Source organism: Harpia harpyja, chromosome Z, assembly GCF_026419915.1.
Source record: "Harpia harpyja isolate bHarHar1 chromosome Z, bHarHar1 primary haplotype, whole genome shotgun sequence".
Classification (NCBI taxonomy): Eukaryota; Metazoa; Chordata; class Aves; order Accipitriformes; family Accipitridae; genus Harpia; species Harpia harpyja.
Genome location: NC_068969.1, coordinates 52,551,024 through 52,564,894, shown reverse-complemented (window position 1 = coordinate 52,564,894; position 13,871 = coordinate 52,551,024). Strand labels below are relative to the sequence as shown.

General features: G+C 38.5%; 1 protein-coding gene across 8 annotated transcripts in view; it reads left to right on the top strand.

Annotated features, from left to right (window-relative positions):
- FER (FER tyrosine kinase) overlaps positions 1 to 13,871 on the top strand; it is a 203,377-nt gene that overhangs the window by 148,385 nt on the left and 41,121 nt on the right. For all 8 annotated transcript variants that reach the window (XM_052779075.1, XM_052779081.1, XM_052779079.1 and 5 more), the window contains one exon: positions 724 to 847. In XM_052779075.1, coding sequence (XP_052635035.1) covers positions 724 to 847 — 124 coding nt within the window. The remainder of the gene's footprint in view (positions 1 to 723; positions 848 to 13,871) is intronic.

Below are 13,871 nucleotides of genomic sequence, written 5' to 3'. Positions count from 1 at the left end.
AATGTGGCATTGCAGTGTTTATATAACGTCTGTTCTGCTTATCTTTGTCCTAAATCAGTTCTTCAGAAACTTTTTTTACAAACACAAATTCCCTTTTGGAAATCCTCCACGCTGACCCCTTCCCCTCCTCAGACAACAGGACAGCAACTTTGTTCCTCCAAGGAAGAAGCTTGTGAAGTCACAGTAATAGTTGTTTACGTTCAACTGCCAGTGTCTAATACGCAGTTAACATTGCCCAAGAAGTAAAACACTTTGTTACCCCTCCAAACACATCAGTGTAGAATTTAAGAAACACCACTGCAAATGATCAATTAAAAAGTAATTACTCTCATGTAACTAATAGGACCTAACCTCTTTATTCACAATTTTTATAAACACCTACAGCAATCATTCTGTGATTAGAGAAATATATTTATCACAAATTATCAATTATTTTTGTCAGCAATTTTCATATAAGTCTGTATTTAATGTACACTGGTGAAGATTTTGGGTGTATCAAAAACAGCGTGCAGCTTTCACTTTTAAGCACCTAGTATATAAGGGGAGTTAGGGAAACTGCATTTTGAAAGGTGAGTTCCTTCCTTTTTCTTAGGCTAGCCTCAAACTGACGGGTTGAGGAGAGCGGCTAATAGCTGCATTTTGTTTGGTCTCATACCCCTAATGAGAGATAAATGTGAGTATCCTGTCTGTTGTGTCTTACTGTCCATCTGTCTATTTTTCTAGGTGGTGATTTCCTGTCCTTTTTAAGAAAAAAGAAGGATGAGCTAAAAACCAAACAGTTGGTAAAATTTTCATTAGATGCTGCTTCTGGTATGGCATATCTTGAATCTAAAAACTGTATACATAGGTAAGGAAGATTTTTTTTTTCTCACTATTGTAATTTGGATCACTGGAAATGCTAGCTCTTAAGTGTATATGGTGCTTAATATCAACAGGAGTGACCCCTACAATTTAAGAAAAAAGACTACACTTTTTCTGAAAGAAGGTCATTATTGCTTGTCTAATTCAAAACTGTTCTGTTCATTTGGGTAAAAATAAGTACTACATTATTTGATCTGTATAGTTTGTTGCTACTAATGTGAGTTAAAAATTATTTTTTTCACCATAATAATTTGCATTATAAGGAGCATAATTCGTATGGTGACAATGTATCATGGCAAAAAGCAATCTGCGAGGCTTATAGCCTGTCTGAAATTTACACATACTTGCATGGCCAATAAAGAAGTTAAGTTACATTTGATGTGTGTTTCAGAAGAATCCACTGGTTTCTCGTATAATAAAGGGAGAAAAACTAGAATTCTGTATGTTAAAATATTAATTGCCTGGACTGCTTTCTCTAAAATATAGAAGATTATCAGGTATTATGCTCTTGGAGTACCTTATTTCTGTTCCTACCATTCCTTTTTGTTGTTTCTTATCCAGTTTGATTGTGCCATGGCGCTGCTTAGACTCAGTTTGTGTCAAAGGAAACGTACTTAATTTCCACCTATTTTTCTATCAGAATATCACAGTATATAACCTGCCACAATGATATAGCTGAAATATGAGAAATAAACATGACGATAACCCACTTTACAGGAAAATTATGAAGAACAAGTTTTCATTTGTAATATTGATGACTTCTGCTTTGTGTTGTAGAACATTTGTAGGTGAGCTGTGTCCCACTTCACTTACATAATCAGGCCATTTGATATTTAGCACTGTTCTGATGAATGCTGTTATTGGAGTCCGGAGTGGCATTTCTCTTGGATTTTTATCAACAGTGAATTGTTCAGCTGCAATCATGCAGATCAAGGAGTAGATTTATCTTTAAAAACATTCTTTCAACAAGAGTAAGCTCAAAACCTATTTATAAAATCTTACAGTATTATTGTAAGTGTCATTTATGTATCTTTTGCTCTTTTTTGTGTTCAACTTGATATAAGGAAGCTTAAATGGAATAGTAATCTTATGCTGTTTCCAAAACGTGGAAAATTATTCTGAAACATTAATTGAAACACTTCTGCAAGATCATGATATATAAGAAACATGAAATTTAAAAACCTAACTCACGGTATAAAACTATGGAATGTTCCTTTGGGGAAATCCCAGATAAGTATTGTAAGCACCGTGGGGAAAAATAGGATTAAGGTCCCAGCATTCTGTCATGGTAGAATGTGTTTCAGCCTGGCTCTATTTGCTAAGAAAATAACAGCATAAAAATCAGAGCAAGTAACAGCATTAGTGATTTACACTAGCCTCATAAATGCTCTGGTGCTTAATAATTTCTGTAACTGTCAGATCAATATTAAATCAGAAATGCCTGTTTACAACTCCTGTGTTCTTAGAAAATAAAACCAAGGGGAAAAGTAATAGGTGAATAACTAAAATTTACTATTATTATTGTGTAATGTCTTAGCTGGTAATTGCAATTACTGAAAAAGAATATGGTATTTATCCTTTAAATGCTGGTGTGATGCCTGCAAAATAAAAATTTTAGAAACAATTATTTTTGGAGAAGTGCTCTCTCCACCCCCCCTTTTTCTTTTTTTTTTAACTCTGGAAAAAAGGGTATCCTTGCTCATCTATGTAGATTAGTACTGTTCTAACTACTATAGATGACAATGTGGCTTCAGTGTATCTCAGGGCTGGCGGTTAGCAGTGAATAGGAACAGCTATTCTTAAGGTGTGTTTACAAAGCTAATGGTGATTCAAAGAATGTACTTCAGTGAGAAGATATATGTAGCTATGTCTTACCATATGAAGATTTCATTGTTTCATTGTTTTCAGTTAGAAAGCTGAATACAAATGTCATATAGATCTCAAGTCAGGAAAAAAAGCTGTAATCTGGTGTGTTTTGTTAGTGCCATAGACTTGCCAATGCACACAAGCCTGGGTTACACATACTATGGTACAAGTAGTGAGAAAAGTTCTTTCCCGCTATTTGCTTTCTAACTTTCAAAATCTTCACAAAATGTGTTTATTATTATCACAGATTGTCACAGGAGGTTATCAGAGAGTGCTACCACTTTCCTTAAAGGCAGAAACAAAATTTTTAGTAAACCTATCCTGAAGAAGACTACCGTTTTAAAGTGCAACCAAGCAAGCAAACAGTATCTTCAGGAAAACCGCTTGCTTTTATGAAACACACAGGTTAATAAATCAAAATATGCATTTCCAGTATTATTTTACCAATCTTATTTTCTGGGATATTCAAGATTATTTTTGCATTTATGTGGTTGGACATAATATGTGCTTACTATATTTGTGAGATAATTCTTCTGAATTTGGTAGGTAAACGTAATGAAAATTTCTGGATCAGGACAACAACCAACCAAGTTTAGTGATTTTAGCAGTAATGATAGAGGGACTTCTGGGTGGGGCTTTTTGAGTTAGTAATACAGGTTAATTGGCAAATGCTTACTCTAAGAAAGTAGCCCATGAAGTTTTAAAATGTGTTTTACCAAAGGCTAAACTGCATTTTTGTAGGATTAGCATACATAAAATCTTTCTAGGTCTATTCCCTGTTCGAGGAGTTTGAGCATTTATCCAGAATTTCTGGGCACCCTGGGGGATGGCTGGAGATACATTTGTCTGGAAACCCTGTCTGCCACAGGACCACAGAGCATCTGTTGCTTGCTGGGTACTTTGAACCTGCTGCACACTAGCAGGCACAACACTCTTGGTGCTGTGCTGCAGGTACACTAAAGAAGGGAATGACAGGCTAGCGGGGAAAAGTCAAACTCTTGTGCTTTGTAAGCAAGCCTTTAGGTGTTCAGGACTCAGAACCCCACTGGAGTTTCAGCCCCTCCTTGCCCAAGCACTGAAGGTGCAGCTATGTGACTGCATGGTCTGTACAAGGAATTTGGGAGCCCTTGTTCCCTCCTTTTTAGGTCAGCTAAGACAAACTAGTCATGGGTAAATTTAAAGTTGAGAGCATGTAAATTAGAATGGAGCAATTTAATTCATTGTAAGAAGAAGTTTTAGCACTACATAAAAAAACAGTAATTTTTTTGAAAGAACAATAAACTTGTTCTTTTTTGTCAGAAACTTCATCAACTGAAAGTGGTTCTCAGATAAAAAAAAGGTAAGAAAATTAACTAGAGAGAAAATGAACTAAGCAGCGTAATGTTTTTTATTTTGTTTAAAAGTCCATAGGCTTTGATTACTACTGCTTAAGAAGGATCAGTAATATATAATTAGAAATAGTTTCTATTATGTAGGTTGCAGCAAACTAGAATTGTTTTGCTTCATGCTATTGTTTTTCTGTAGTATTCTATTTGTTGTCTTAAAGATTTGTTCAGAATCCTCACATTTTTTTAGCAATTTAGGTGACCATAGTTTAGTACCATATGTATTTGACTTGATGTTAATGTGAAACTAAAGGCTTCTCAGCAGGTTATTAAAATTTTTTCTTAATGCCACTTTGTAGTTGTAGCTGCACTAGCTATACTTAGCCTTTTTATTTTAAAATTCTACATAAATCTGTACTGGCTTTCTGAAATTACTATTTGAGTCATACTTTGACTTAGCCTTTCAGTACTGAGGCCAGTGCAACAACTAATCTGCTCTTTTGTTTTCTGTTTTTGTGTGTGCTATGGTGTTTCAGTAGGTGCAAATATAAAGTTAAAATTTGTCAGACTTAGAATGCTTAATGCATATGAATTATTATTTGATCTGCATTTTCATCTCCTCTAGCATCCAGATATCACTTGCTCTTTGTTCTGTCTTTGTTCTGCTAAAAGAGCAGAAATGAGTGGGCTTAAAGAGAAAAAAAAAAAAGCTGCATGGAAAGATGTTATTAAAAGAAATAAGAAGAGTGGTTGAACATGTACAGAAGAATGTAGTAATTTCATCTCCATTTAATTAACATGAGGTTGAAGAATTGTTTCTTGCTTTTCATTTTTACCATATGCCATTGTTTAGATAGTTCCATTTTTTCTGTTAATTAGAAATACAAGATAAGGATGGAGATGTGAAAATTTCAGTTGGTTCAATAAGCATTTATGAGTGGTCTTCTTTTCCAGTATTTGATTTGCATGTGATGAATGCATTTTTACCATAATTTATTTTTAGTTTCCAAACCAGTCCTGTGGGAGTATAGGAGAGAAGCTGCAACTACCTGATTCAGAGAATTTGGACATGCCTATTGTTTGTTTTATTTTCCCCTCTCCTTACCGCCATCATTTTGTAATGAAAATAATTCAAATTATGGTAGAATTCAGTTGGAAAAATATTTTAATACTGAGAGAAGCAATTATGTGTAGGATTTCCTCTGTTTTTATCATTTGATGGTCAGTACAACCTTTCAAAATCAGAGACAGGTCTTTAAAATATTTCTGTGTGGAAAATTGTGTACAAGTAATACATATATAATTCTAACTGAAACTAGCAGAAATATTTTTCTTTTTTTCAGTTAGCTACTGTGCTCCTTGATAGTGTTCTGCACAGTTTCACTGCTTTACTTGAGAAGTAGATTGATTTTTACCTTGTTTAAGAGCTTTTACAAATACATTAAGAACCAGTTTATTTTTTACAATAATTTAATGTGAACCTTGTGAGGTTCAACAAGGCCAAGTTCAACGTCCTGCACATGGGTCAGGGCAACCCCCGGTATCAATACAGGCTGAGAGATGAAGGGATTGAGAGCAGAGGAGAAGGACTTGAGGGTGGTGGTGGATGAAAAGCTGGACATGAGCCGGCAATGTGCACTGGCAGCCCAGAAAGCTGATTGTATCCTGGGCTGCATCAAAAGAAGAGTTACCAGCAGGTTGAGACAGGTGATTCTCCCCCTCTGCTTTGCTCTGGTGAGACCCCACCTGGAGTACTGTGTTCAGCTCTGGGGCCCCCAGCATAAGAAGGACGTGGACCTGTTGGAGAGAGTCCAGAGGAGGGCCACAAAGATGATCAGAGAGCTGGAACACCTCTGCTATGAAGAAAGGCTGAGAGAGTTGGGGTTGTTCAGCCTGGAAAAGAGAAGGCTCCGGGGAGACCTTATTGTGGCTTTTCGCTATATGAAGAAGGCTTATAAGAAAGAGGGACAAATACTTTTTTACCTGTAGTGGCAGGTAGCAACAGGACAAGGGGCAACGGTTTTAAACTAAAAGAGGTTTATATTGAACATAAGAAGTTTTTTACAGTGAGGTTGGTGAGACCCTGCGACAGGTTGCCCGGAGAGGTTGTGGATCCCCCATCCCTGGAAGAGTTCAAGGCCAGGTTGGATGGGGCTTTGAGCAACCTGGTCGAGTGGAAATTGTCCCTGCCCATGGCAGGGGGGGTGCAACTAGAGGATCTGGAAGGTCCCTTCCAACCCAAACCATTCTGTGATTAAACAAATTTGAAGATGGAATATTAGGAGAGAGCTATAATAAGAGTTAGAATCTTAAAAGTGATCAATTAATAAACATTCCCTATGTCAGTTTTTCACTAAAGTTACCAGCAGTAGCCTTCAACTATGTATCTGCCAAATGTAGCGTAAAGTTAGTATTCAATTCAAATGACTTATTTTCAATACGTGCACTATGCGTGTGAGAAGATACGGACTGTCTGCATTCAACGCATTTTCCTTAGTCAAATTTTCCTTTGCAGTTATGTTCTGGAAGTGTCCCATGTTCTGAATTAAAGAAGATGAATTCATTTGTAAGGTGATCATGTTCTGTGGTCCAGCTCTTCCATTTTTAGTCATATTACTACTGCTTCTTTTCACCTTAGTTTTCTAGCCCTTACAAACCCCACATGAAATTAGAAGTCGCTGGTTTGGCTTCTTCTTATGAAATCCTGGCTCTGTTGACGTTAATTCTGGATTTCTATAGTTTTCATTAGATATATATCATTTATATTAATTACATATAAATTACTAGGAAATACTTGCTTCCCTGTTACTAATCTAGTTTACATGATCTACTGTGCTCCCAGAACTATTTTTCATCTTCAGTCTGGTAACTGCTAATGTAAAGAATTTTGGGAAGAGGTGAAGAGGTGTCAGAACTCTTTCATAACCATGAATGCCATAAGAACTATACTAAACAGTTAAGTTAGTCTTTCCTTTCCTATGAATCTTCTGTTTCTTCCTGGGACAATAGTTCAGCTACCACAAAAAAGACGAAAAGCGATCCTATTCAATTTAGCATAGGTGCTGTTCAGTTTAGTGTGTCAGTAGTGATTCAAGTCTCCTGGGAGCAAGAGAGTGATGGTTTAGCTTCAAAACCAAGCAGGTCTCCTTCCTAAGGAGAGGGAAGAACCTGCCTGCTTGATTTCTCCACCTAAATCCAGTGGAAGACAGGAGGTAAATACTTGTCTGTGCCTGCTTTTGGCTGGCTCCAAGCAATTCAGTGCTCAGTGGAGTGGCTGCTTTGGTTGTGTTCCAAAGTAGTTTATTCTCCTTGAGCACAACACGTTTCTCTGAATACTGTGTTTCCTCCTGGGCAATTGCAATACCTAGGACCTCTGTTGTAGTTCCTGTAATTTTCTGTGCTGGTGATGACTTATGAAGAAAGACTACATTTTGGTTGAATGAGTTTGCCTTTCTGTAAACTAGGTGGACTGTAGTGCAAGGATTAATTTCCGATTATTAATTAGCTTTTTATGATTCATTCAGAACTGCATGTATAAAATTAAGTGATGATGCGAGATTCCATTGCTATAGCTTTCTTTCACAGAAAATATTTAATCAATTATTACTGAATCAAAAAATTCTGTACTGTTGTGTCAATAATAATCATGCTTCAATGAATAAGTGTTTCAGAGAATTATTGTCAATAGTATAGTTGAAATGCCACATAAATGTAATGAATAATCATAATTTCAAGCCTTATTTGTAAGATGATGTCTCTGCTTTATATAGAAGGATGTTTCCAAGCATGTTTTTTACAATACGAACATTAGAAACTTCCGTTCTATTTAAAGTTACAACCACAAATGAGAACTTTGATGAAGAACTGTTAGCTTCTGCAGGCCACTTCATATAGGTATATTGTTAGTCTTAAAAAAAAAAGCCACCAAAATTTATTCTGTCATATCTATAAAATAATTTTTAGTCAAACTTTGAATTTGATTGGCACATTACAGTACCATGTATTGAGCTTTTATTTCTTAATATGGATGTGCTTTATGCAACCTTCTGTGTTGCCTCTTGAATAGTAAGCTTTTTTCCACTAAAACCAGTATTTCCACTGACTATATTAGATTATAAAGATACTGTGCAATTATAGCATCGTGGGTTTTATACGGGTTATTGATTATTTTTATTTGGTCTACTGCTCAGAAGAGTTACTAATGGAAGAACCATTACAAATGCATAGCATTTATTTGGACAAATTATCCAGATTGCAATTATACAGGAAGACTGCAGAAGCCCTCCTTCTCCCAGCTCTGTTGTGGGCAGCTGAAGATCTGACTGCTGACTGTTTCCAAAAAACTTAAGTTCAAAGAGCAGCTCTTGGGAGTCCTCTTTGTGGCTAAGCAAATTAAGGAAATGTTGACTGTTGCCAAAACAGTGCTGCTGCTCCTCTCTCAGCACTGCTTGGCACTCTGCTTTTAATGCAGGAAGGGAATGCTGCACCCGTCTTAAGGCTGCGGTGTTTGCTGATACTCTGCTAATGCTGTACCAAAGCACTTTGAGTCTTCAGCCTGTCTCTGTGCTCCAAGGGTGCAATGCTGTTGAAGTAGTCAGCCTGCACAAGATCCTTTTTTCATCAGTAACCATTAAAACTGCATTCCAGACCATAAAGTAGGAGTAGCCTGCACATGGGTCGGGGCAATCCCAAGTACAAATACAGGCTGGGGGATGAGTGAATTGTGAGCAGCCCTGAAGAGAAGGACTTGGGTGTGTTGGTTGACGAGAAGCTCAACGTGACATGGCAGTGTGTGCTTGCAGCCCAGAAAGCCAACCGTATCCTGGGCTGCATCAAAAGAGGTGTGATCAGCAGGTTGAGGGAGGTGATTCTCCCCCTCTACTCTGCTCTGCTTTCCTGAGACTCCACCTGGAGTACTGTGTTCAGCTCTGACACCCCAACATAAGAAGAACATGGACCTGTTGGAGCAAGTCCAGAGGAGGGACACAAAGGTGATCAGAGGGCTGGAGCATCTACCCTACGAAGACAGGCTGAGAGAGTTGGGGTTGTTCAGCCTGGAGAAAAGAAGTCTCTGGGGACACCTTACAGCAGCCTTCCAGCACCTAAAGGGGGCCTACAAGAAAGCCCAAGAGGGACTTTTTACAAGGACATGTAGTGATAGGAGAAGGGGTAGTGGCTGTCAACTGAAAGAGGGTAGATTTAGATTAGATGTAAGCAAGAAGTTCTTGACTATGAGGGTGGTGAGGCATTAGAACAGGCTGCCCAGAGAGGCTGTGGATCCCCCATCCCTGGAAGAGTTCAAGGCCAGGTTGGATGGGGCTTTGAGCAACCTGGTCGAGTGGAAATTGTCCCTGCCCATGGCAGGGGGGGTGCAACTAGAGGATCTGGAAGGTCCCTTCCAACCCAAACCATTCTATGATTCTATGAACATTTATCAATATAAATGTGTCAGTGCTTTCAAATGCTTCGGGAAATTATTTTTGATAGTTTTCACACTACTGTGTTTCTTCAAAATGTGGTATTCCCAACCCTAAAGTAACTAATACAGTGCTCTTCAACTGCTGTCATCTAGGAGGAGAGACAGGTGAACACTGCTACGTTTCACTCCGCTTGCCATATAGGAATAGGTTAGAGTATTATGTACCAGGTTTTAGCTTTTAAAAATATTTTTTCAAGGGTTTTTTTTTCTGCAATTCGCAGTTGTCTCCACTGTCACATTGCTAAATGTGGTTTGATCCTAGGGAAATGGATTTACAATTAAAGTTGAATCAGTTTTGAATTGTGTGATGGGTTAACCCTGGCTGGACGCCAGGTGCCCACCAAAGCCGTTCTATCACTCCCCCTCCTTCTCAGCTGGACAGGGGAGAGAAAATATAACAAAGAGCTTGTGGGTCGAGATAAGGACAGGAGAGATCACTCACCAATTACCGTCATGGGCAAAACAGACTCAGTTTGGGGAAAATTAACTCAATTTATTACAAATCAACCAGAGTTGGGTAATGAGAAATAAAACCAAATCTCAGAACACATCCCCTCCACCCCTCCCTTCTTCCCGGGCACAACTTCACTCCCGGATTCTCTACCAACCCCCCAGCGGCACAGGGGGACGGGGATGGGGTTCACGGTCAGTTCATCACACGTTATTTTCTGCCGTTTCATCCTCCTCAGGGGCAGGACTCATCACACTCTTCCCCTGCTCCAGCGTGGGATCCCTCCCACGGGAGACAGTCCTCCACAAACTTCTCCAACGTGGGTCCTTCCCACGGGCTGCAGTTCTTCACGAACTGCTCCAGCATGGGTCCCTTCCACGGTGTGCAGTCCTTCAGGCACAGACTGCTCCAACGTGAGCCCCCCACGGGGTCACAAGTCCTGCCAGAAAACCTGCTCCGTGGGCTCCTCTCTCCACAGATCCGCAGGTCCTGCCAGGAGCCTGCTCCAGCGCGGGGTTCCCACGGGGTCACAGCCTCCTTCGGGAACCCACCTGCTCCGGCGTGGGGTCCTCCACGGGCTGCAGGTGGATATCTGCTCCACCGTGGACCTCCATGGACTGCAGGGGGACAGCCTGCCTCACCATGGTCTTCACCACGGGCTGCAGGGGAATCTCTGCTCTGGTGCCTGGAGCATCTCCTCCCCCTCCTTCTTCACTGACCTGGGGGCCTGCAGGGTTGTTTCTCTTACATGTTCTCACTCCTCTCTCCGGCTGCCGTTTTAGTCTGTCCCAACTTTTTTTTCCCCTTCTTAAAAATGTTATCATCACAGAGGCGTTACCACTATCGCTGATTGGCTCGGCCTTGGCCGGCGGCGGGTCCGTCTTAGAGCCGGCTGGTATGGGCTCTCTCGAACACAGGGGAAGCTTCCAGCAGCTTCTTACAGAAGCCACCCCTGTAACTCCCCCCCGCTACCAAAACCTTGCCACACAAAGCCAATACAAATTGGTACTTCTGGTTGTCTGAAATGTTATTTGAGTAACATGATTATTTTGTTCTTTAATGAGCTTTTATGATTCTGATCTGAAAGTATTAAGGAAAAAAGTATTAAGGAAAAAATATTAAATATCCAAACTCATTAAATTAGATATTATAAATATTGTATACTTTAAGCTCATTATAATAAATTAGAGAGATTATTGAATTCTAAGTATGCTGTAATGTAAGTGGATGTGAACTATGATGAAGAGCTGCTTCTGAATAAAAAGTGAGCTTTCTTCTAATCTATAATCTGTTTCCTTAAGCTATTGAATTCTGTCATGGCTGAATAACAAAAGATTTTAAAAGGGGGAGGAGTACAATTTTTCCTTGCGGACTCGGTGTATTTGTTGTAGAGGTTGATACTGCTTCCCCTTGTGTGCTTTATTTGAAATTCACCCCAACCTCTATTAAAAGCAAATTAGCGATCTCAGTTTTAGCTCTGTCACAGCTGCAGAAGGCTTGTAATTTAGAGTAACAGATGCATGGATTCGAATGGTTAGAGGATGATATAAGAAATGTCTGAATACATTTTTGTTTACTGTAAATCTCAACATATCATGCTATCTCAATAAGGCCGTGCTGTCTTTCATATATTCCTGAATTATGCTCAGTGCAGTCCTGTTACTAGAGGTGTCAGTGGTCACAGTATGTAGGAAATTCATATTTGAATTGTGGTTTCCTAGTGTTATTGTGTTACATAAATAAGCAGTAGATTACACATATGATTATATTAACCTAATGATTGGCACATTAATGATAGAACTGGAAGTTATGTTGTCTTTTGGGGTTTTTTTTAAGAATAACATATTGCTTCATTCAGCTGCTGTTAGGACAGATTTTGTTTGCCATTGGGAATTTCCAGCACCAATTATTTCTACCATTTTCTACTCTTCTTTTTAAATATTAAATTCAAAGGCATCTATTAATACAAGTGCAAAACAAAGTTGTTGTTTAACTGTGGTCTTTCTGAGGGTAATATTAATAATTAATAGTTCCCAGAGGCCAGTTTACTGTAGGATATTAGATTCTGCTGTTTCTCAGTTTGGAATGGTGAATTGAAGTTTCTTCATATGAAATAAATAAAGAGAAATTAACTTTTTCTTTCCATGATTGAATTTTCTTTTGAAAAGGCAGTTATAACATTTCATCTTATTTAGTTGAAATTTCCTTTAGGTTTCATCTTATATCTAACCAATACACAATCTGTGTATCAGCTTCAGAGGTAATCCAGTATGATCAGCCAAAGATAGTTCTTTATATTCAAGTTTTGAAATGTCTCTTAAAGGTTTCAAGGAGGTTGATATTTGCATTTTACAGTAAACTTTCCCTAGTGCTTTGTATTCAGCTTGTGCTTGAATATCATCCTTTATGTGTTCCCATAAAATGGCAAAAATACCCAATTATTTCAGACCTCTGAGGTTTCAGTATGTCGCTTTTCCTAGGATGATGATTTAAAATGTCATGTAGGGTTAAACTAAAGATAGTAATAGATAAATTGTTTGGCATGTTACTGCAGAGTTATTTTGTAGACGTAGTTATTTAAAAAAAATGCAATGCCCTTACTGACAATAAACTATTGTAATGAAAATACATGTAGTGATGGAATTCACCAATAACTGCTAATACAGAGGAAGCTGAAAATCTATTATTTTTCACAGTAGCTAGAAATGTATATCAAGTTCCATTTTTGCTTTCTGTTTTGGTACATCTCATCTTTCAGTTAGCAGTTAGAGGTTAGATTTACCATTAGAAGGTAACTTCTTCATACTGATCAACTGACTCTCTGTTTGTATTTTTAAGGAACTGTGAGTGTTTCATGTATTTACGTATAATTTATAAGTGACCTGAGACCTTAATTTAACACTTGCAGATTTTGTGCTTCTGAAAGAAAATAATATAGCAGCCTTGGTGAATGAAATCCTGTGACTAGGGATGAAAGCAGAACAAAGTTTCCATTCATTCAGACTGCCCATGCCAGCCCACCCCAACTGATGTCTTGTCTTGTCCTGCCAAAGATTTCCTTAGATTTCAGGGCTTCCGTGGCCACTAGAGTTTCTTGGCCTCTCTGCTCTTGTCTTTTCATTAAAGAAACCATAATACATTGTTTACCGTGTGGAAACTGGAAATGACACTCACTGAATTTGTATTGAATGGAAGTTATTATATTAACTGGGAATATCCTTTTGCCTCTTTCTGAACTGGTCTGCATTGAAATGAACAACCTTCCAGAGGTGGTATCTGTAGCTGAAAACATGTATTTTTTACTACTAAACCCCATTCTCTTTTTCTTGAAAGTCCATGGTACTAACTCAGGTTTTGTTACTGGGGGAGGGGGAGGTGGGGGGCGGGTCATGGCTTGGGTTTTCCATTCAGTGTATTCATGAGCACACTGCCAGACCAAAATTTACTTAACATAACTTGATATGATTAATGAAAATAAGAGTAATAATACTGAATTAATAACATAAGTATTAGCATGGTATCCAAGTTCATTTGTAAATTAAATATTTTGCAGTATTAACTAATTTTAAAGAATCACATCAATATAATCCACATCCTTGTTCTAATGAATAGGTTGGTTTCCTTGTTCAAGAACCTCAACGCCTGAATGATAACGTGACTCAAAATCACTGAGATATAAGCTCTATAATCAGAATATTTGGGGGAGGGAGCTGTAGGAGTAGTTTACAGATGCGAGATGATGGTAACTCTCCAGGCATTTACCCAGTCATTTGTGTGAAGGAATGAGGCTGAGCATGGATCTGGGTATCTGGGCGCACAGAACGCAAAGATGATTTGGCATCACAAACGAAGGACATGAGAAATCCTTGCTAAGGAACATACATTCTAT